A 21,314-nucleotide genomic window follows, 5' to 3' on the forward strand; every position below is an offset into this window, starting at 1 on the left:
GGAATATCTTAAAATGGTGTCCAGGCAACTCAGGTACACCTTGGGAATTATTTTTGTATCCCACATAACTGAGATTAAAGACAAATGCACTAGACCTCCTATAATACTGAGGAAGATCATCTTTATAAAAATTAAGAAACTTTTCAAGACAGAAAATTATTTCACACAGAGCAGATGATAAATGCATATCTTAATGCAAGGAGAATAATTAATTCAATGATCAGATTATTTAAAGTATCAGCTCTAATATTTTAATTTGCTGTTATGAAGAAATCATCAGTTGTACCCATTACTGAAATGCTATAATTAAAGGAAATATTCCCTTACAGAAGCTTTTGAAAGGGGTATAAAGTAACCTTAAAATTACGTATTACTTTAAGATTGTAATGCTCAGTCATTACATTTTCTTAGAGGCCCAGTGCATGAAATTTGTGCAGGGGGGGGGCGGGTCCCTCAGCCTGACTGCACCCTCTCCAATCCAGGAGCCCTTGGGGGCTGTCCAACTGCCAGTTGGACATCCCTCTCGCAATCCAGGACCTCTGGCTCCAAACCACTCACCTGCCTGCCTGCCCTAACCACTCTGCCTGCCTGTCTGATCCCCCTAGCAGCCCTCCCCTGCCAGCCTGGTCACCCCTAACTGCCCTCCCCTGCCAGCCTGGTCACCCCTATTAACTTTTTCTTTAATCTTATCCCCTTCACACACAATTGTATTTGACTTTCTCATTGGCTTCCCCTCTCACACAATTTTTCTCTCTCCTTTATGTAACACTTTTTCCTACTGATTCATCATTTATAAACTTTTCTTTTCTCCCTATTTCCTACTTCTGTTTCATCATCCTTCTTCCCATCTTTCTCCTACCCTCCCTCCCCACATTCCTTCTTTCCTTTTTTTTCTGCTTTTTTTTTATTTTAATAAATCTTTATTCAGATTATTACAATTGTTTCTCCTTTTTCCCTCCATAGCTCCCCTCCACCCGGTTCCCACCCCACCTTCTGCCCTTACCTCCCCCCCACTGTCCTCATCCATAGGTGTATGATTTTTGTCCAGTCTCTTCATGAACCCCCCATACCCCTTTCCCCCTGAAAATTATCAGTCCACTCCCTTTCTATGCCCCTGATTCTATTATATTCACCAGATTATTTTGTTCCTCAGGTTTTTAATTCACTTGATTTTTAGGTTCACTTGTTGATAGATATGTATTTGTTGTTCATAATTTTTATCTTTACTTTTTTCTTCTTCCTCTTCTTTAAGAATACCTTTCAGCATTTCATATAATACTGGTTTGGTGGTGATGAACTCCTTTAGCTTTTTCTTATCTGTGAAGCTCTTTATCTGCCCTTCAATTCTGAATGATAGCTTTGCTGGGTAGAGTAATCATGGTTGTAGGTTCTTGCTATTCATCACATTGAAAATTTCTTGCCACTCCCGTCTGGCCTGCATAGTTTCTGTTGAGAAATCAGCTGACAGTTGTATGGGTGCTCCCTTGTAGGTAACTAGCTGTTTTTCTCTTGCTGCTTTTAATATTCTCTCTTTGTCTTTTGCTCTTGGCATTTTAATTATGATGTGTCTTGGTGTGGTCCTCTTTGGATTACTTTTGTTTGGGGTTCTGTGCGCTTCATGGACTTGTAAGTCTATTTCTTTCACCAGGTGGGGGAAGTTTTCGGTCATTATTTCTTCAAATAGGTTTTCAGTATCTTGCTCTCTCTCTTCTTCTGGCACCCCCATAATTCTGATGTTGGTACGCTTGAAGTTGTCCCAGAGTCTTCTTACACTATCTTCAACTTTTAGGATTTTTTTTTTTTTGCTTTTTGCTTTTTCGGTTGAGTGTTTTTTGCTTCTTTGTATTTCAATTCTTTGACTTGATTTTTGTGTTCCTCTAGTCTGTTTTTGGGTCTCTGTATAATATTTTTTATTTCAGTCAGTGTATGTTTAATTTCTAGTTGGTCCTTTTTCATATCTTCGAGGGTCTCGTTATATTTATCGGCCTTTTCTAGGATATTCTTGAAAAGCCTTATAACCGTGGTTTTGAATTCTATATCCAGTCGTTTGTTTTTCTCCATTTCTTTCATTTGTGATCTGATTCTTTGACGCCGCATTTTCAATGCTTCCCTGAGTTGGTAAGGTAGATTTGTGTGCTAGGTTTCCAATATGGCCCAGTGGGTCTGCCTCCCCAGTTAACCTAAGGTGGACACTCTTGGTGCACCCCTTTGTGGACTGTGTGTATAGCCTTGTTGTAATTAAGTCTTGATTGTTGTTGGTATCACTGGGAAGAATTGACCTCTAGGCCAGTTGGCTGTAAGGATCAGCTGTGTCTATGCTGGGAGAAGTTCGGTGCTGGAGACAGCCTTATAGGATTAGACTTGCCAAATTGCAATAGCCTCTGTGCTCAGCTTGGATGGGGTGGAGTCTCAGGGCGGAGCAGACAGTCTTGGCTTCCAGTCAGCCTTGCCCTTGTGCGCACGTGCGCGCCTTCAGACCTCTGCCTTCCCCGGCTCCTGAGTCTCCGCCCGAGAGTTCAGACTCCCCCCACAAGAGCGTGGGTCCCCTGGGGCTCGCCTGGAACTGGGGTTCACTGCAGTCAGAACTGGGGCCCAGTGCAGTCAGGAGCCTCCGACTCCCTTCCACTAGGGAAAGCCTGTGGCAACCTCCACAGCCTTTGTGCGCACTGGCACGGGCGTGCCTTCAGACTTCTGCCTTCCCCGGCTCCCGAGTCTCCGCCTGAGAGTCCAGATTCCCCCCGTAAGAGCGTGGGTCCCCAGGGGTTCAGTGCAGTCAGAACTGGGGTTCAGTGCGGTCGGGGGCTTCCTTCCCGCTTCCGCCAGAGAAAGTCAGCCAGGCTCTCAGCCGCCCTTCCTCTCTGCGCGCACAAAGCCCCTTTGCCGTACCTCCAATTCTCTGTGAGCTTTTCTCCTTCCTTCTAGTTGTAGAATTTTCACTCAGCCAGCTTTCCTGTGGTTCTGGATGGTGTCTGTTCTGTCTTTTAGTTGTAGTTTTGAAATTGTTGTGCGAGGCAGCAGTTTAGGTGCTTACCTATGCCGCCATCTTGGTTTCTCCCTCCTTCTTTCCTTTATCTTTACCCCTGCCCTCCCTCCCCTTTTCCTTCCTTCCCACCTTAATTTTTTCTTCACTTCCTCTCTTGGACCTGCTTTGCTCCCTCCCCCATTTCTTCCTTCTTCCCATTCTCCTTTTAAGCTCTACTGGCTCCCCTTAAAAACTTTTCTTCCCTCCCTCTTTCTCTCTCATCCTACCTTTTCCATGCATTCTTCTCTGCTTACTTCCACTGTTTTAGTATCTATCTACCTGCCTAATTATTCACTACCATTTATCTTTTTTCTTTTCTGACTCCTATTTTTAAAATCTGTCCCCAGTACACAACTATACTTGATTTTCATTATAGCTCCTACAGTTCACTCACACAGTCTCTTTCCTTCTTGAACTCTGCTCTCTACTGACTCCTTTATAAAGTTCTTCCCTCCCTCCCTTCTTAAAGCTTCCCTTTGGGGGGTGGGGCCGTTAACCCCCAGACCCAGGCTCAGCCCCACCAGGTGTCTGCCGCCCTCTCTTCCCCTGCCTCCCCGACGCCATCTTGCTCCCATTCCCTGCCCAGGACACCCGGCCCAGCAAGGGTGGCTGATGCCCATGCGGCCCGGGCACTGCTGCCGCCACAAAGCAGGAGCACCTCCGCCCAGAAGGCCTCGGACCATCCACCATTCTGTCCCAGACCCGTGGGCACCGCCCACCAACGGCCCCGCACTGGGGGCCACCGCCCTCCTCCCACGGTCACCACCCCCTCCTGCTGGATGCACCTGCCCCCCCACACACACCCCCATCCCCCGGTCACCACACCCTCCCACATGCAGCCCTGCGTTTCCTTCCCTTTTCCATTCCTGCGTCTTTTTCTTGTTCCCTTTCTGTATTTCTGTCTCTCCTCTCGGCCTGTCTGCATGCAGGCCTGCCTTCCTCTCCCTCTCCTTTCTTATCCCCCCCTATCATATTCCATCCTACCCAGGGCCTTGCAGCTGCCTGAGCAGAGGGTGGGGACGCAGCCTGCTGATCTGGTCGTGATGTGATGCTGTAACAGATAATTTGCATACTTCTCTATCATTAGTATAGATTTTTAGTAAGTTTAATGGCAATGTTGATAGAATGATCAGTAAAAATGATTATAAATGTTTAATATTTTTAGTACAAGACACAGTTATCTATAAATTATTCCACCACATAATCAAATGTAGAAGAAAACAGTATGTAGTGTTTTTCTACATTAATACATAAGTTAAAAGTCACAAATAATTGAAGAGAACCAGATATTTTTTGATGAGATGGAAACATTTGGCAATGATAACCACTGTCATTTAAAGTGATCCTACTCTGAACCAGACATTTCACACTTTCTTATCTAATCAGTAAAACAACTTCATGATATGGTGTTATTATATCTAAAAGATTAAAAAACACATAAAACTGTGGCTCAGAGGACTCAAGGATAAGACCTGCCTAAAATTGTATAATTAGTCAAGAGGGAAAGCCCAGTTATAAAACAAGTTCCATCCAGTTTCATTCAGTTTCAAATCTCAAGAGTTTTTTCACCTACCATATATTTGCTTTGGACATTTAGAATACAATGATTACTTTTCAAGTTTACCAAACATAATGAAAAATATGAGCAATAACATCTGAGAAAATTACAGATATTGAGGAATCAGGAAGGCTGGTTAATTAGGAGAGATGTGTTGTCTATAGTTCCTGCCAGTAATTGCCTTCCAAAACGCATTTCTACTGTGATGATCCCTGGAAGCAATACTATAAACAGTATTTTTCAAACTACGTGTTGTAACTTCTTAGTGCACCATGACATTGATTTAGTGAGGCATGAACGATATTTTAAAAATAGATTACAATAAATTAAAAAAATAGATAAGTACACTTTTGTAGTAAAATATTATTTTGTGACACTGTGTGTGTGTGTGTGTGTATGTGATCTGGGACACAATAGCACAATGTAAAATATAATTCTAACTGTGTGTCACAATTAAAAATGCTTGAAAACTAATTTTCATACATTATATGAAAATGGAGGTAAACCAACAGATTAAAAATTAATGTCCTCAGTCAGCTATTTGAAAAAAGTATAAAGAGGTGAAAGTAATTATGTCCTCCTTAGAAAATACATTGGAATTTTTTTATTTTATTTTTTTTAGGGAGGAAAAAGAAGAGATAAAAGTTTGGCAGATTAGGTAAGATAAACAAGAAGAGATGTGACAACCTCTGTGAAACTTCAAGTAACCCAGTAATGAGAATAAATTAAATTTAGCAGAGCAGATATCTTATAGAATAGAACATAATTACCACATTTTGATAAAAATTATAGGTAATTACCATGACACAAAAAGATTTTATATCTCCATGCAAGATTTATTCAAAGTGTTCTGTATTTTACAATGAACTCATTCCATGCTTATCTTAGTGTAAGATACTTACATCTTAGAGTGAGATTATACCCTCATAAATAGGATAAGCTGTGTATCTTATAAAGTACACAGTCTGACCTTTACTATTTATGTGATCTTAGGCAAGTTATTTAGCCTCTCTGTTAAATGCAGAAATAAAACTACCTCATTGGGGGGGAGCGGTGTTATGAAGATTAAATAATTCATGAAGCGAGCTGCAAATTTTACCTGGCATGTTACTAAGTGTTCACTAAACTTGAGTTTATTTTTCAAGTACTTCATGATTTTTTGTTTTCTCAACAAGCCATAATTTTCACAGGAAAGGTAATCAATAAATAAACATTTGTTGAATTGAACTGAACTGATGACACAGTCTGGGTGGTTAAAATTATTTCCTCTAAATTTTTACAAGGAAAAGCAGGATAGAGCAGGAGAGGAAAATTAGCTAATTTTTCAGCCTCTTTTGCACTCATTCAGCATTATAATTTTTTTCAAAATGTTGTAGCACATACATATCTGGATATATTAGTCACTTTTAGTGAAACAGAAAGACAACCTAACCTTTTCAGATGTTATAATATGAACTTCTATTAGCACAGAGCACATTAAAATCAACAATTTATAATAAAAAATAGCTGTGTGGCAGTAGAGAAACATTGAAAGTCAGCTATGTTTAAAAACACCATATCCCTGAATAATATGTCAAGCAAAAAAGATATGAAGTGAAAGGCCATTATTCATGGCTTCTTTTTTTAAAAAGAAATATATACTTACAACCTTCCGAAACATGTCTCAGAAAACATTCATTTATAATGTTAATGTGTTGTCAATTATATGTTAGTAACTGGGAGTAAAACTGTACTATTTTAAATTTATTTTTTCCAAAATTTTTCAAATAAGTTTATGTTCTATATAACAGATGAGTAGAAAATACTGCAGAGATCATACTTTAGACATGGATTTTCTTTGCTGCACTTTCCTCACGATCTCTTTGTCTTTGGCTCTGTGATTATGCTTTTCTCCCACGGGTGACGTTCTTACCTTATTTGTATTCACTGCTGTGATGACCCAGACGCACTGTGCATTGCTGTCATACTGGAAGGGAAAGTTGGGAGACGTAAAGGTTCCGCTTGGTCCTTGAAGATTAGAGCCACATGTCTTCACTGGAAGAGAAATTGCATTTTAAAAGATGAGCATATACCAGGTGCAAAATTATAGCGATGAAATAACTTGCAAATGGATTTTAAATGCAAGATTGCACAATTATAACTGCATTGATATATATATATATATGATGGCTTGGTAATGTTCACTTATCAAAATGAGAGTGTTTTTTACACACTGCAGTTCAAGAGCTCAATATTTTCAACAACAATGGAAAACTAGTGATGAGTAAGTGTGATGCATGATGAAATGTTTTCTGACTGCAAATAGGTTAGTTTAATTAGAGAAAGATATATTTATCCAATATTATGTTAACAAAAATCTATAAAGAAGCAAAGCCTTGGATTGATTAAGCAATCTAAAGGGTAGAGTTTATATTTATTCATTTATATTTATTAAATACCCTAGGACAGTGGTCAGCAAACTCTAATCAACAGAGCGGCAAACTGCAGTTTGCCGACCATTGCCCTAGGACACATAATAGCATAATTGAGGCATCAATATTAAAACTGCTCTTTCTGTTCTTATCACTGTGAATTAGACTACTCAGGCTGCACCAAGAGCTACACCGAAATAATTTAAAGTCCCACAAAAGTTAAATGTAATATTTCCTCTAACCCTTCTTTCTTCTACTTAACAAAAGAGCTTGTCACCACACTGCATCTGTCTTCACTTCCATCTTTTTCTTCAATTTGAAGTGTATATCTTGTGGTGATTTAATGATTACTTTTCATTTTTTTCTTGTTTGTGTCTGATTTATAAATTCTAAACAATAAAGCTATGTCATTTTGTAATGAGAAAACAATTATTTTTTCTCCAACATTAACCACCAATCTTTAATTTCCTATTCACTGCCTAATTTCTTTATATTCTTGTATGCTTACTATTTCATTTTCTTCTCTTCCATTCACTCTTTTTTTTGTTGTTTTCAAGTCACATGGTATAAATAGTCCCATCTTGGCTGATTTTAAGCTACCAAAGGCTTATCAAGACCTCACCAATTTCTGAATATTTCACAACTGGCTCTTTTTACCAGCTCTATTGACTAATTAAAATGTGATTTTGTGTAACTTGAAGGTGCACAACATTATTTGATAAATGTATATTGCAAAGAAATAAAGTCAGTTAACATAATTACTTCAAATAATTATTATTTGTGTATGTGCTTGTGTGGTAGAATATTTGAGATCTCTTACACTTTCTTAGCAATATGTTAATACAATATTATTAACAATAGTCACCCTACTGTACATTAGATCACCAGAAGTTATTCATCTTTTAATTGGAAATATATTTCCTTTAAACAAAAATCTCCCCATTTCTCCTAACACCTCCAGCCGCATCTCTGGCAATTTATACTCTATTTCTATGAGTTTTTCTTTTTTAGGTTTCACATATAAGTGAGATAACTACAACTTTTTATACATCATCCATGTTCACTACTCCACTTTCTTCCCTCCATTTACTTTTGAAAGCATTGTAGTCTGATTTTTCCCATTCAAGTGTTGAAATTGCATTCTCAATGCTAACAAAGATCACCTAATTGCTAAATCTAATAATATCTCTTCATTTTTTCCACATACTTAATCTCCAGTAGTAATTGAAAGTAATGATAAACTTTGTTTGGAATTCCCTTCCTTCCCTCACACAGCCCTGAACTCTCTTGATTTTTGGTCCCATTTGTTAATATTAGTTATCCTCCATAACCTGTATCCAGGTTCTATTTTTTTATCTGACCCTGAAATAGAATAATTATAAATTGATTTAATGAGCAATTTTCTCTTTCTTTAATGATCTTTCCAAATAGTTTATCCAATTCACTTCTACAATGGTCACTTCTACATTGACAGCTTTCAAACCTGCATCAATGATTTTGCCATCTCTTTTGATTTATAGAGTAATTAGAGGCCTGGTGCATGAAATTTGTGCATTCAAGGGGGTCCTTCAGCCCTGCCTGCACCCTCTCACAGTCCAGGATCACTCGGGGGATGTCCAACTGACGGCTTAGGCCTACTCCCTAAGCTGCAGTCAGACATCCTTAGCGCTGTCTCTCCCGCCACCACCGCTGTGCTCGCCAGCCTTGAGCCTGGCTTCTGGCTGAGTGGCGCTCCTCCTGCATTGAGCATCTGGCCCCTGGTGGTCAGTTTTGTGTCATAGTGACCAGTTGTTCCACCATTTGGTCAATTTGCATATTAGCCTTTTATTATATAGGATTTTCTGTTTGCTGGACATTCCATTAAATGTTTTAAAGATGTTTGTTTTTTTAATATATTTTTATTAATTTTCAGAAAGGAAGGGAGAGGGAGAGAGAGATAGAAACATCAATGATGAGAATCACTGACTGGCTGCCTCCTGCACGCCCCATACAGGGGATCGAGCCTGCAACACAGGCATGTGCCCCTGACCGGATCAAACCTAGGACCCTTCAGTCTTCAGGCTGATGCTCTATCCACTGAGCCAAACCGGCTAGGGCTTAAAGATGTTTTTAATTAAACCTTTCTTATCTAACCTCTCACCACACATAAGTACTCCTAAAGACCTATGCACTCCTCTTCTAAACATCTTGTTTTCCTTCTACCCCTCTCAATACCCACTGCTTCATATCATCTTTTTCCAGGACTAGAAATAGCTACTTAAATCCTTCCTATACTCCATTTTCTCTCTGTTTCCTCTTCGCTAGTGTTACTAATTTCTCTTTCTAAAATACAGATTTGATTATTTTACTAAATTAAAACTGGCTTATATAGAACATAAAATGATTCCTGTGAGGACCTAGATTGCTTTTCCAATACAATTTCCTGCCATTTTATACAACCATATGTGCAACTTCTGCCAGAAAAGAATTCTTGCTCTTTCTTAAATGTACCATACCCTTTACAATTTTCCACTTTTGTTATGATGGTCTCAAAGTCTAAAATTTTATTCCTTCTTGCATTTGCCTGCAAAAATTGTATTCATTTAAACAAAGCCAAGCTGATGTGCCACTTTTTCTATAGGAAGTGTTCCCATTTCTTCCATTCAGGGTTCTGTAATGGATAATAGTACTCACAGCACATTATTTGAATAGGTGTGTAAGTGCTAGTGACTAATAGAAAATGTAGTTATAAATATTTTAAGAACTTATAGCAATACAAAATTTACAGCAATCAAATGATGGGTCTGAAGTTAGTGGATGAGCTTTCTGATGGGACATAGTGCTTCTCTGAGTGGCACTTACTACTTGGTAATTATATTACATGCTTCTATTATATTTCTAAAATGGAATATACACTTACAGTCTCTTGTGGACAAGGCCTTGCTTACCATCTTCGTTCACTAACTCCTGCAGTGGCTTTCATGATGCAAGAATGCTTACTATAGGAATATCCACGTTCCTTGGTGCAGCTCTTAAATAGACTGTAAAGTAAGTGTTCTCTACATGCTGATAAAGAATCCTCAGCAATATGTTACAGAATGAGAAATTTTCCCTTTTGAAAATGATTTTCTTTCATATAAAAATAAGGGAAAAAAATCCTCATAAAATGACAGGTAAAAATCACCTGTAAATACGTTATTCTTCCCGTTTGTTTCAGTCATCCAAACCAAAGAGTAACCACTTAAAAAGTTAGGTTTTATTTTTACAGACATTTTCCTTTTTTAGGTGTATGTGCTTTTACACACATCTTGCTTTGTTGTTGTTTAAATAGGTTTCTATTGATTTTAGAGAGAGGAAGGGAGAGGGAGAAAGAAAGAGAAACAGCAACTGGTTGCTTCCTGGATGCCCCCTACTGGAGATCAAACCAGCAACCTGGGCATGACGAGGTATCAAACAAGTAACCCCTGGTGCACGGGAGGATGCTAGACCACCTGATCCACACTGTCTGAGCTTGTTATTTTTTTGTGTGTGTGTGGGGGGGTGTTTGTTGTTGTTGTTGTTGTTTGTGTGTTTTAAGAAATTGAGCTAATTCCATACATATTCCTCAGAAATTATATTTTGTTTGCTTTTTTGTTTTTACATATCATTATGACTATTCCAAATTAGCATATGTAAATGAATTTAATATATTGCAACAGTGCCAACAAGCAATAGCTGATACAAGTATTGCAGATTTTGGAGAGCCTTCCACTAAGAGAATAATATATGACAATTAGACGGTTTCCATAATTCTGGGTTGAGGAATAAAAAGTTATGTTTTTGTCCAATGAGGCTTTTACTATCTCAGGAAAATAGCCTTATTGTTACTAAAATTATTTCATGACATATAAAACATGGAAAATGATGGATCCAGCCTGACTGGCATGGCTCCGTGGTTGAGCATCCACCTATGAACCAAGACGTCATGGTTCTATTCTGGGTCAGGGCATATGCCCAGGTTCTGGGCTCAATTCCCAGAGGCGGGTGTGCAGGAGGCAGCCGATCAGTGATTCTCGCTCATCATTGATGTTTATATATCTCTTTCTCCTGCTCCCTTACTCTATGAAGTTAATAAAGTTTATTTTTTAAAAAAATGATGGACCCACTATAAAATCAATTTGAATTCAGTTATATTCATAATTTTTCTTTTTCTTTTTTCACCTGTGAGCTGGGAAACATTGTGATCTTCCCCTTAGCAAAAGTATTCTTTTTTCTATCTTCCAATATCCACTGTTACTTTATTGCTCATTAGACAAGGACTAGGGTTAAAAAAAGTAATAGTGTTAAATTTCCTCTGAGAATAACTGGCCATTGGCCATGGAATAAACTATATTTCTTCTGTTACACAAGAGGTGGTGGACAAAGCAGGTGACACTAATTTTAACTTAGTAGAGTTTCTATTTCTTCTAGAATATCTAACTTGTACCTTGAAATTAGATAGTTTAATAAGTTGTACTAGTAACTATGTAATAATAAATAAGTATGAACAGCTCAAATTTTATGAAGTGCATCAAGTGAGAGTGGCTCAGACCTTGAAAAATATCCCAATAAGAGACTTAGTTGTTTAATGGTTTCCACTGAGGCCTTGTAAGGCAGAACAGAAAATACTGTTAGGAACAAATATGAAATTCCCAGAAGTAGATAAATGCTGGTCCCTGATGATGGACAACTTCTATTAGTCCTTGGAAATAGAACATGGAGAGACATGGCATGGTTACTTTCTAGACTTAAAAGGGAATTATCCCTGGTCTCATAGAGATAAGCTAGTGCTACCCACTATTTCTTCCTAATCCTTCTATGTCCATCCACCACCATTGGTATTTGAACTTTATCCTTACAATCTACACTTTGCAACATGCTTGTGTTTTCATCATGACCTTCAATTAAAGCACAACGTGGGGTTTTGGGGGATGGGTGGCTTTTAATTATTTATTTTCTCTCAGGAGGCAAAGAATGTCCTCTGGGACAGAGTGAAGCCCAAGAGGGAAAAGTAAGAGACTGGTAACAGTGTTCCCAGTGACTTAATTATAATTTTAAAAATGTTAATTTGTTTTGTATTCTAGGCTAATGAAATAAGCACATTATCCTATATAATAAAAGAGAAACATGTAAATTGACCATACCTCTGCTACACTCACCAGCTAATCAGGAGTGAGTATGCAAATTAACCCAACAAAGATGGAAGGTTCATTTGCATACACAGGCGCTGGGCAGAGAGCAGAGTGGGACAGCCTGCGGAGAGTGGAGCAGCTTGGGGAACTTGGCTCCCCAAGCTGCCAGACGGAGAGCAGAAAGGGAGAGCTGGTGGCTTGGAGGACTTGGCAGAGTGCGAGGCCGTGGGTCGGAGACAGAGCAAGAAGGGAAAGGGAGCACCAAGAATTCTGGAAATAGTAGTTCTGGTGGCAGCCCCAGGACCAGAAGCGGAAGCCCAGAGTGCAGGGAGCACCATGAATGCTGGGAATCGTAGTTCTGGTGGCAGACAGATCTCCTAGACACTAGAGCAGCTGTGGGCAAACTACGGCCCGCGGGCCGGATCCGGCTGTTCTATCCGGTTCTCTTGCTCTCCCCTCCGCACCTTTACTTTGAATTTATATTAGTTCACACAAACACTCCATCCATGCTTTTGTTCCGGCCCTCCGGTCCTGTTTAAGAACCCATTGTGGCCCTCGAGTCAAAAAGTTTGCCCACCCCTGCACTAGAGCAAAGTGAGCCTAGAGCAAGTTACTGTTGCAGTGGGGGATGGAGGGAAAGCAAAGGTGAGAGACATAAGTAAAATCAGAGTGTCTAGGAAAAATTAAAGGGAAGATATCCTAAAACTTCCAGGAAATGTCCACCAATGGAGCAAAGAAAAAAAAAAAAAAGCCTCTATTATTCTGTGAGCAACAAACCAAACTGGGTTGGGGTCTCAGACAATTTGCTCATATGATTGCAAAGACAGACAGAAACTCCCGGATTGGAGAGGGCTGCCCTGAGGATTCCCAGATTGAAGAGGGTGCAGGTCGGGTTGAGGGACACCCCGCCCCCCCAAACCCCGCCCCCCCCCGCCCCCCCCCCCCCGTGCATGAATCTTTGTGCACCAGGCCCCTAGTCTATTATAAATATTAAGGTTGGTTGTTTAAGAGAATCAGAATTATTATAGTTTGGAAATTTCAATAAGAATCTAGAATTTAAAACACTCTATGTCTATGATATAAACTAATATTAAGATTTTTATCATATATTTTATAGCATATATTATATAAGCTGACATAAACTATTATCATAGCAATATCTGATTAATGCCAAATTAATGCCAAAGCAAAATTAATATTTTATTATTTATTGATCAAAGATGTTCTACACTTAAAAAAATATGACCTAATGGTTAAGAATTTTTATTCAATGAAATATTAAATCAAATTGTTCACTGGGAAAAAAATCAATGTTTATATTTCAATGTATATTTTTCTAATAAGTTCTACCTACTCAATATTAGATAATATATGTTTAATTCATTTGTAAAAGTTAAATGCTGTGAACTTTTATTCTGCAAATTTACATATTTCACAAACATTAAATGAGTGCAAATTCTCTTTGAAACACTATGCTGGATATTGGAGGTGGCAAGGTAAAATATTGTTAGGGACAAATATGAAATGACCAGAAATGGATAAATATTGGTCCCTGATGATGGACCTCATGGTCTAGCAGAAAAGAGAAATACTAAACTAGTAGATAGAGTTGGATTTATAAGAGGCGAGGAGAGTAAATAGATCAGGAAAGGCTACTGATTTAGATAAAAAGTCAGGAAAGGCTATTCATAGGAAGTGACATGGAAAAATAATTGTTTTGTTTCTACATTTGGCCCCTCACCCATCCCCCTCTCAGAGTAATTTGGTAGTCTTTTCCTATGGCTTTTGTGGAAACCTTATAAACAACAAAGTCATTCTAATCAAATTGGGGTGAACTTGTACACAATGACCCAGTTTCCATTTCCATGGCAACATTTCATGAGACATTATCTTTTAAAATTAGCATGTGATCATTACTATTAGAGATGGCTAAATTGAAATATTTTAGGAACATTCTAAGAAAAAAATCATACCGTGTTGGCAGATGAATGTGCTTTGAATAGAAAACAATGCACTGTGATAAAAGGACTTTGAGAAAATATATTAGTTTGGAAAATTAAATAATTTCTAAGACAGAAGTTATAAGAGGTACAAAAGATCTATTAGCTCAAACAAAATAAATATTTCCAAAGTGGTAAAAAATACTTTATAAATTAAAGCAAAATATTTTTAATGAAGGGATTAGTAATCTAGGAAGGGAGGAAATGCTCAGAAAATGAAAAGGGTTGGGGAGTTTTTCAACTCAGATCAAAAAAGATTTACTGTAAAAAAATTAATAAAAATTGGTAGAAGCCTATTATCAAAGTGGACAAAGGAAAATAGGACATGTGAGAAGAACAGCACCAGAAAGAGAGTGTCTGCTCTCTTAATGGACATAAATAGAAACTCTAAAGTTTTCACACAGAAAGTAGAATTCCATTAAAAATATACAGATTTATGGATTGAATCACAATTTTAATCTTTCTGCATGACATCTGGCATATGTTTTGAAGGACTATGTTCAACCACACTTCATCTATTTTCTTGCACTTTCTTTCTGGGATATAAACTCCTAGTAGTTTTGAAAGTCATATACAATTTTATTTATCTTATAAATTGAAATTCTACCTTGGAATTTATAACAAGCTACACACAAAAGTGTGGATTTAAGTGATGCCTTAAAATATGGTTGTAACACTTTTAATATGGTAGAATTTTATTTTGTTCATATTTTTCTTTAATTGTTTAATATACTATATAAGATACCTGAAAAAATGCGGAATTATTTACCTAAATATCAATAAACTCATATTAAACTGTAGATAAACAGGTATAAAAACTGTTCTCTGAGTCCATTAAAATTCAGATTGTTGATTGCTGTTCATAAAACACACACATACACACACACCTGAAAGTGAATGATAAAACCTATTTAAATCAGTGTCTGGAACTATCAATAAGTAGTTCAGTTTAATAACATTTAATTGAACATCCTAGTCTCTATGTCTTCATGAGAAGCTGATAAAATGTCAGAAGTGGAGTGACAATTAGGGCTTATCTTCAAATGCATCTGTCATCTGCATAAGAATGGAAGTCTAACCCATGTCTTCACTGATAGGAAGCATATAAATGTGAAATAATAATGAAATAAACCCAAAGCAGAGAACTGAAAAACAGAGGAGATGCTATGAAAGGAACAGAAATAAAATCAGCAACAGCAGATTGCACAGGATCAGATAAATGTGATTAAAACCCAGCAAATGCAATTCCTATTGAAAAGAGGAAATATAATGTACAGATTGGTTGAGGCAAAAAAAAAAAAAAAAAGTAAGCAAATTCTTCCTCCCTAACCCATCCACGGTTCTTGGTTATTAGTAATTTACCCTAGTCATGAAGGTCATGTTTATTTATACAATACTCCCTCTGTTTGCTTTGTTCGACTGAATCGCCTATATGTGTGCTAGGATGAAAGCACATACAGCATTCTATTAGTAATAGAAATGATTTCTATGAATCAATGATTCATTAAACTTTTCCATAAAAGAGAAAATGCAATCTATCCTAGCTAATAAAAGAGTAATATGCAAATTGACCATACCCCTGCTACACCCACCAGCCACGCCCACCAGCCATGCCCACCAGCCAATCAGGAGGGAATATGCAAATAAACCCAACAAAGATGGCTGCAGCCACAGAGAGCAGGAGGGAGGCTTGGGTTTCCCTGGCAATGGAGGAAGCCAAGCTTTTCGCCTGCCCTTGCCGGCCCAGGCCTCCACTCAATGCTACAAAGTTTCAATTATAGAAGATAAATAAAGCCCAACAGAAATGGCTGCTGCCATGGAGCTAGCAGAAGGCTTGGCTCCACTCCAGGCTACAAAGTTTCAATTGTAGAAGATAAATAAATCCCAAATACCAGGGCTTCTGCTTGGGTTGCCAGGGGGCATGGCCAGCCTGCAAACCACCATAGGCCCCTCACTCAGGCCTCCCACACCCCAAGGGAACCCCCACCCTGATCCGGGACACCCTTCAGGGCAAACCAGCTGGCCCCCACCCATGCACCAGGCCTCTATCCTATCTAATAAAAGAGTAATATGCAGATTGACCATCACTCCAACACACAAGATGGCTGCCCCCATGTGGTCAAAGATCCTGCCCCCATGTGGACACAAGATGGCCACCACAAGATGGCCATCAGAGGAGGGCAGTTGGGAGGAACCAGGCTTGCAAGGGAGGGCAGTTGGGGGCGATCAGGCCAGCAGGGGAGGGCAGTTGGGAGGAACCAGGCTTGCAAGGGAGGGCAGTTGGGAGGGACCAGGCCTGCAAGGGAGGGCAGTTGGGGGTGATCAAGCCTGCTGGGGAGGGCAGTTAGGGGTGACCCAGCCAGCAGAGGAGGGAAGTTGGGGGTGACTGGGTCTGCAGGGAAGGGCAGGTCGGGGGGACCCAGGCCTGCAAGGGAGAGCAGTTGGCGGGTACCAAGCCTGCAGGGGAGGGCAGTTAGGGGTGACCAGGCCTGCAGGGGAAGGCAGTTAGGGGCAAACAGGCTAGCAGGGGAGTAGTTAGGGGGTGATCAGGCTGGCAGGCAGAAGCGGTTAGGGGCAATCAGGAAGGCAAGCAGATGAGCAGTTGGAAGCCAGCAGTCCTAGATTGTGAGAGGGATGTCCAACTACCCGTTCAGGCCTGATCCTACTGGGATTGGGCCTAAACGGGTAGTCGGACATCCCTCGAGGGGTCACAGATTGGAGAGGGTGCAGGCTGGGCTGAGGGACACCCCCCCCCCATGTACAAATTTCGTGCACCGGGCCAACCGGGAGACCGGAGTTTGATCGTTCACTATGACATGCACTGACCACCAGGGGGTGGTGCAGAATGAAGCAAGGCCCTGGTCAGCAGCTGGCAGCTGGGGAAGGAAGGCCCTGGCTGGCATCTGGCACTGGCTGGCAGCCGGCAGCTGGGGAAGTAAGGTCCCGGTTGGCAGCCGGAAGGCCCCGATCAGCCCTGGCTGCTGGCCAGGCCTAGGAACCCTACCCATGCACGAATTTCATGCACCCGACCTCTAGTTTAATATAAGTTTGTCAGTAAGAAAATTAGACAAATTATGTTGTAGGACAGGAAGAGATGAATTGGTATGCAAATATATACAGAACTATAGTGCTCTTGAGGCCATTCAAGAGGAGAGGTGAGTAGAAGAGAAATGGGAAACAGAAAGAAGAGAAAAATATAAAAAGATGGTGTGAGCAGGACAATGGTATATAGAGAAGTCAGGAGTAAACAAAAAAATGTAAGCAACTGGCTGGCTGAAGGATTTAAAAGATAAGAATAAAATTCAGTCGCAAGTTGACTGCCTATTTTAGTGTAGACTGCTGCCATCCTTTCCCAATTGAGCAAGTTACCTTCTGTACATTTAAACACTGTTCTTGCTTGTTTGAGTAGATGAAATTGTGAACAATGGCTACTTGAATTTATGTAATATTTACATAACCAAAAAAATAAGAAAGCAGGAATTTGGACTATTATTAACTATTAGACATTAAGTTTTCACCTACTGGTCCAAGAAATACACTGAAATATTATAAGAGACTATGCACCTTCCCAAAATTTAAAATCAGGTGTTAAACTATCTAATCTACATCTACAAAGGCAGGAAACATCACTTGACAATTTGTAATTTCAAAATGTACCGTGCTCTAACTTACTTCCACAGATTTTCACATGCTGTTTTCTTCATCTGGAATATTATTTTTTAGTTCCTAACATGTAGCTAAAATTCATTCTTCCACATCCTTACTTGTATTAGAGCATTAATACTTTAATTATTTGTTTACCTACTGAATTTCTCTATATCCACAACTAAGTCTTTCATCTAATGACAAGAAGGTGGCTTTGACTATAACACATAGTTAATGCTCAAAAAAGTTTTCTTTAATAATAATTTAATAAATAACATGAAATGTACCTGCATAGAAAAAATAAAAATGTCAAAGTTTACAATTTAAATGTTTCAATGAAAATACAAGAAAAAAGCAATTCATCAAAAAAAGTATCTAAGGGAAATTTGAATGTCACTTGTCACTCTACAAAGACAATCTTTCCTCCTAGCAGAAGGTTAAATAAATATTTTATGATGATTTATTATCATGCTTTTATGAATATATTTATTCAACACCAAACATTGAATTACATTGTTTCAAAGCCAAAATGAAATCAGATAGAATCCTTTAAGGAACTTTCAGTCTTAAAAAGGAGTTAGACAAACAAGTTATTTTAATAATGTTGTAACTCCTGAGATAAAGGTAAGATAAAAGGTGTCATGGGAACATAAATGGTGGACATTTTTGCAACTTGGGAGTTTAGAGAAGGTGTCTTTGAGATGATGTCAGAGTTGATTCTGGACTGATCAAATTAAATTCAGTCATGGTTAAGTCAAATGTCCTTCAATACCTCCAAAAGTATCCCTTTAGTTTTGACATAGACTAAACACACAAAACAAACTCCGGATGAATTTAAGAAAGTAAAAACTAGAGGCCTGGAGACAAGCATAAGAGTCAAGTATTGACTCACTCTCCCCATATACTTATTTTTTAAAAGGTAGATCTATTTAGTTTTAAATACAGAGCATAACACATTTTTTTCACTTATTTACTCCGTCATTCATTCAATTAACACTATGTATTCAGGAAATCAGATACACTCTACTGTATGAGAATCAGTGATCATACCGGTCCTGCCTACACACATCTCTCATTATAGCGAGAGACAAACCTGAAGCAGTCTTTAACAAGATTATTTACACAATCATGAAAAATGCTACAAAGGAAATGTACAGGGTGCCCCAGCAAAGAGGTACAAAGCATGTTTTAAAAATCTGAATTATTATTTCCAAGAACAAAATAGAAGATTCTACAGAATGTCTGACTGCCAAGATCACTTGTGTTTATACTATGTATCCCTATTCCTAAGAGATTGTCAGATAGGATGGTATCGTTATATTAATCTAAGAAACACCAGTAACAATAACCTTATCATGAGTATTTACTATATGCAGGCACTGTATAAATCTCTATCTATTTTATAGAATTTAATCATTAAAAAAAACACACACAAAACAACAAAATAGAGCACCCAGGAGGTAAATAGTACTTTTGAGAACTGTAGCTCAGTCAGTGGAGCCTGACTGTATGGGTTCAAATCCAGGCTCTACTGTTTATTCACAGTGAATCACTGACTCTCTCTGTGACTCAGTTCTTTAATGTGTAAGAGGGAAATGGTAGCACAGTCTATCACAGATTTGTTGAGGGGATCAAGTGAATAGATATAATTAAAGCTTGTCTAGCAAATATTAAGCTCTGTATTAGTGTTAGTTTCTATAATAATTAAGATTTACTATTATTATTTGAATTTTACAAGGAATGTAACTGAGAGTAGAAATTTAAATTACTCCCACAAGTTTATTTGAATTCATAGCAGCTACATGTCAAAGTATAAGTTCTTAGTTAATGTGCTATAAATATTTGTTACAGTATTGTCAATTTTGGTTTATTTTTGAGGTAAAATTATGATAAAATATTACTGAGAAAATATTCTAACTGGCCACCATAGCTTTTTTATTTGCAAATATAAATATATTCTAATATAAATAAATACTAGTATACCATTACTTATGTGCACTTATAGTATGTCAATTTTTTTCATATTTTATTACATGAAAACATTTCTTATTAATATATATATGCTGTTTATACCAATACTTAGAAACTCTCCTTAATCCCTGGATCCTAGAAGAATGAAGTCTTATAAATAGGTAATACATAATTTTTCCACATTTTGTGCATATTATTTTTACTATATGGATAGTATACTTAATAAGATTTTAAAGATCATTTGGCCTCCAAAGGATGAACAGTCCATAATCTGTTTGATAAAAGTCTTTATGTAGGAAAATAACCCTCACAATCCAAGAACTCAGGATTATCAAGAACTTCCCACAGCATGTAAACCATCACCGAAAAAGAGACGGTAATAAAGTCACATTTATTTAGTCCATAAGTCAATTCAAACCATTAGTGTTCTACCTGGTAATACAATCCTGTAAGTCACTGCAAAATGTGTACATAATGCACTGCTGGGTGGGAAGCTAGGTGACATTTTCAACTCAGTAGTGAGTCACGTAAATTATTTTAGCAACTGCTATTTGCCCCTATGTGTATATATAAATATATAACCACAGAACGGAAAAGAAAAAAACAAAATACTAATAACATAAAACTAGAAACCAAGCCTATCTACAACACAATTATAAATTTTGTGAAGAGATTGACCTCAGTGTCTATCCCCTATAAACATATCAGCAATTGCACCATTCCCTGGAGATCAGCACATATAATGCCCATGTGGGTTAGAAAAATATCTGAATTCCTTTGGAATTAGGACCATCCATTGAACCAAGGGAGCATGAAACAAAGGTGTTTGCTATGCTAAATTTCCCATGGGATCATTCTCTAGGGATATAAATTTCTGATTATTCCCTAAACATGGGTAATCTAATTATATGACCCAAAGTCAAAGGTCAAGTAGGGATTGATTGGCGCTATCAATGATGCTATATCATTTAGAGAGCAATGAGATACCATCATTACCCTGATGTTGACTGAGAGCCAAAGCGGGGGGGCAAAGAAGGAGCCCACAAAGTGACATCTTAGATTATGGTACCTAGAAACTATGCCTGAAACAAGGGCTTATGTGTGACAGGTTTAACTGGTGATATGTTCTCAGGAAGCAGAAATGAGCAAAAGCTGGGAGTGAAACAGGCCTGAAATGCAGGAAAGGCAATACAAGGATGTGTTATCCAATTGGCTATGGCATTAGACCCCACAGAAACTTCTGGTGAAATACCTCTGAGAATAGCAGAGAAAACTGCAGAAGAAAGGAAGAAGGATGCATTTCTTTGCTCCTATCTTCCTGCAGATCACAAGTAGATTCCTAAAGCATTAGTTCCTCTACAGTGTCTGGTGGGACCTGTGTAGTGCCCCAGCCAGTTCATATACTTCCTGGCCCCGTGTCAGAGAGGCCCCGGGTTAGAAACTAAGATGCAGAGAGAGAGGCCCAATCAAGCGCACCTGCAAAATACTTACCTGTCACCACAACAGTTACTGGAATAAGACAGGGGATAGAGAGAGGTATTGGACACATTGCCTCCCTCATTAAAATTCTCATACTAA

General features: G+C 38.5%; 1 protein-coding gene across 2 annotated transcripts in view; it reads right to left on the reverse strand.

The window, feature by feature from the left end:
* The window catches only part of CSMD3 (CUB and Sushi multiple domains 3), a 931,825-nt gene that overhangs the window by 481,830 nt on the left and 428,681 nt on the right, over positions 1-21,314 (reverse strand). For both annotated transcript variants that reach the window (XM_080646869.1, XM_080646870.1), the window contains one exon: positions 6,493-6,614. In XM_080646869.1, coding sequence (XP_080502995.1) covers positions 6,493-6,614 — 122 coding nt within the window. The remainder of the gene's footprint in view (positions 1-6,492; positions 6,615-21,314) is intronic.

This window comes from Plecotus auritus, assembly GCF_963455305.1.
Source record: "Plecotus auritus genome assembly, chromosome: 11".
NCBI classification, from domain to species: domain Eukaryota; kingdom Metazoa; phylum Chordata; class Mammalia; order Chiroptera; family Vespertilionidae; genus Plecotus; species Plecotus auritus.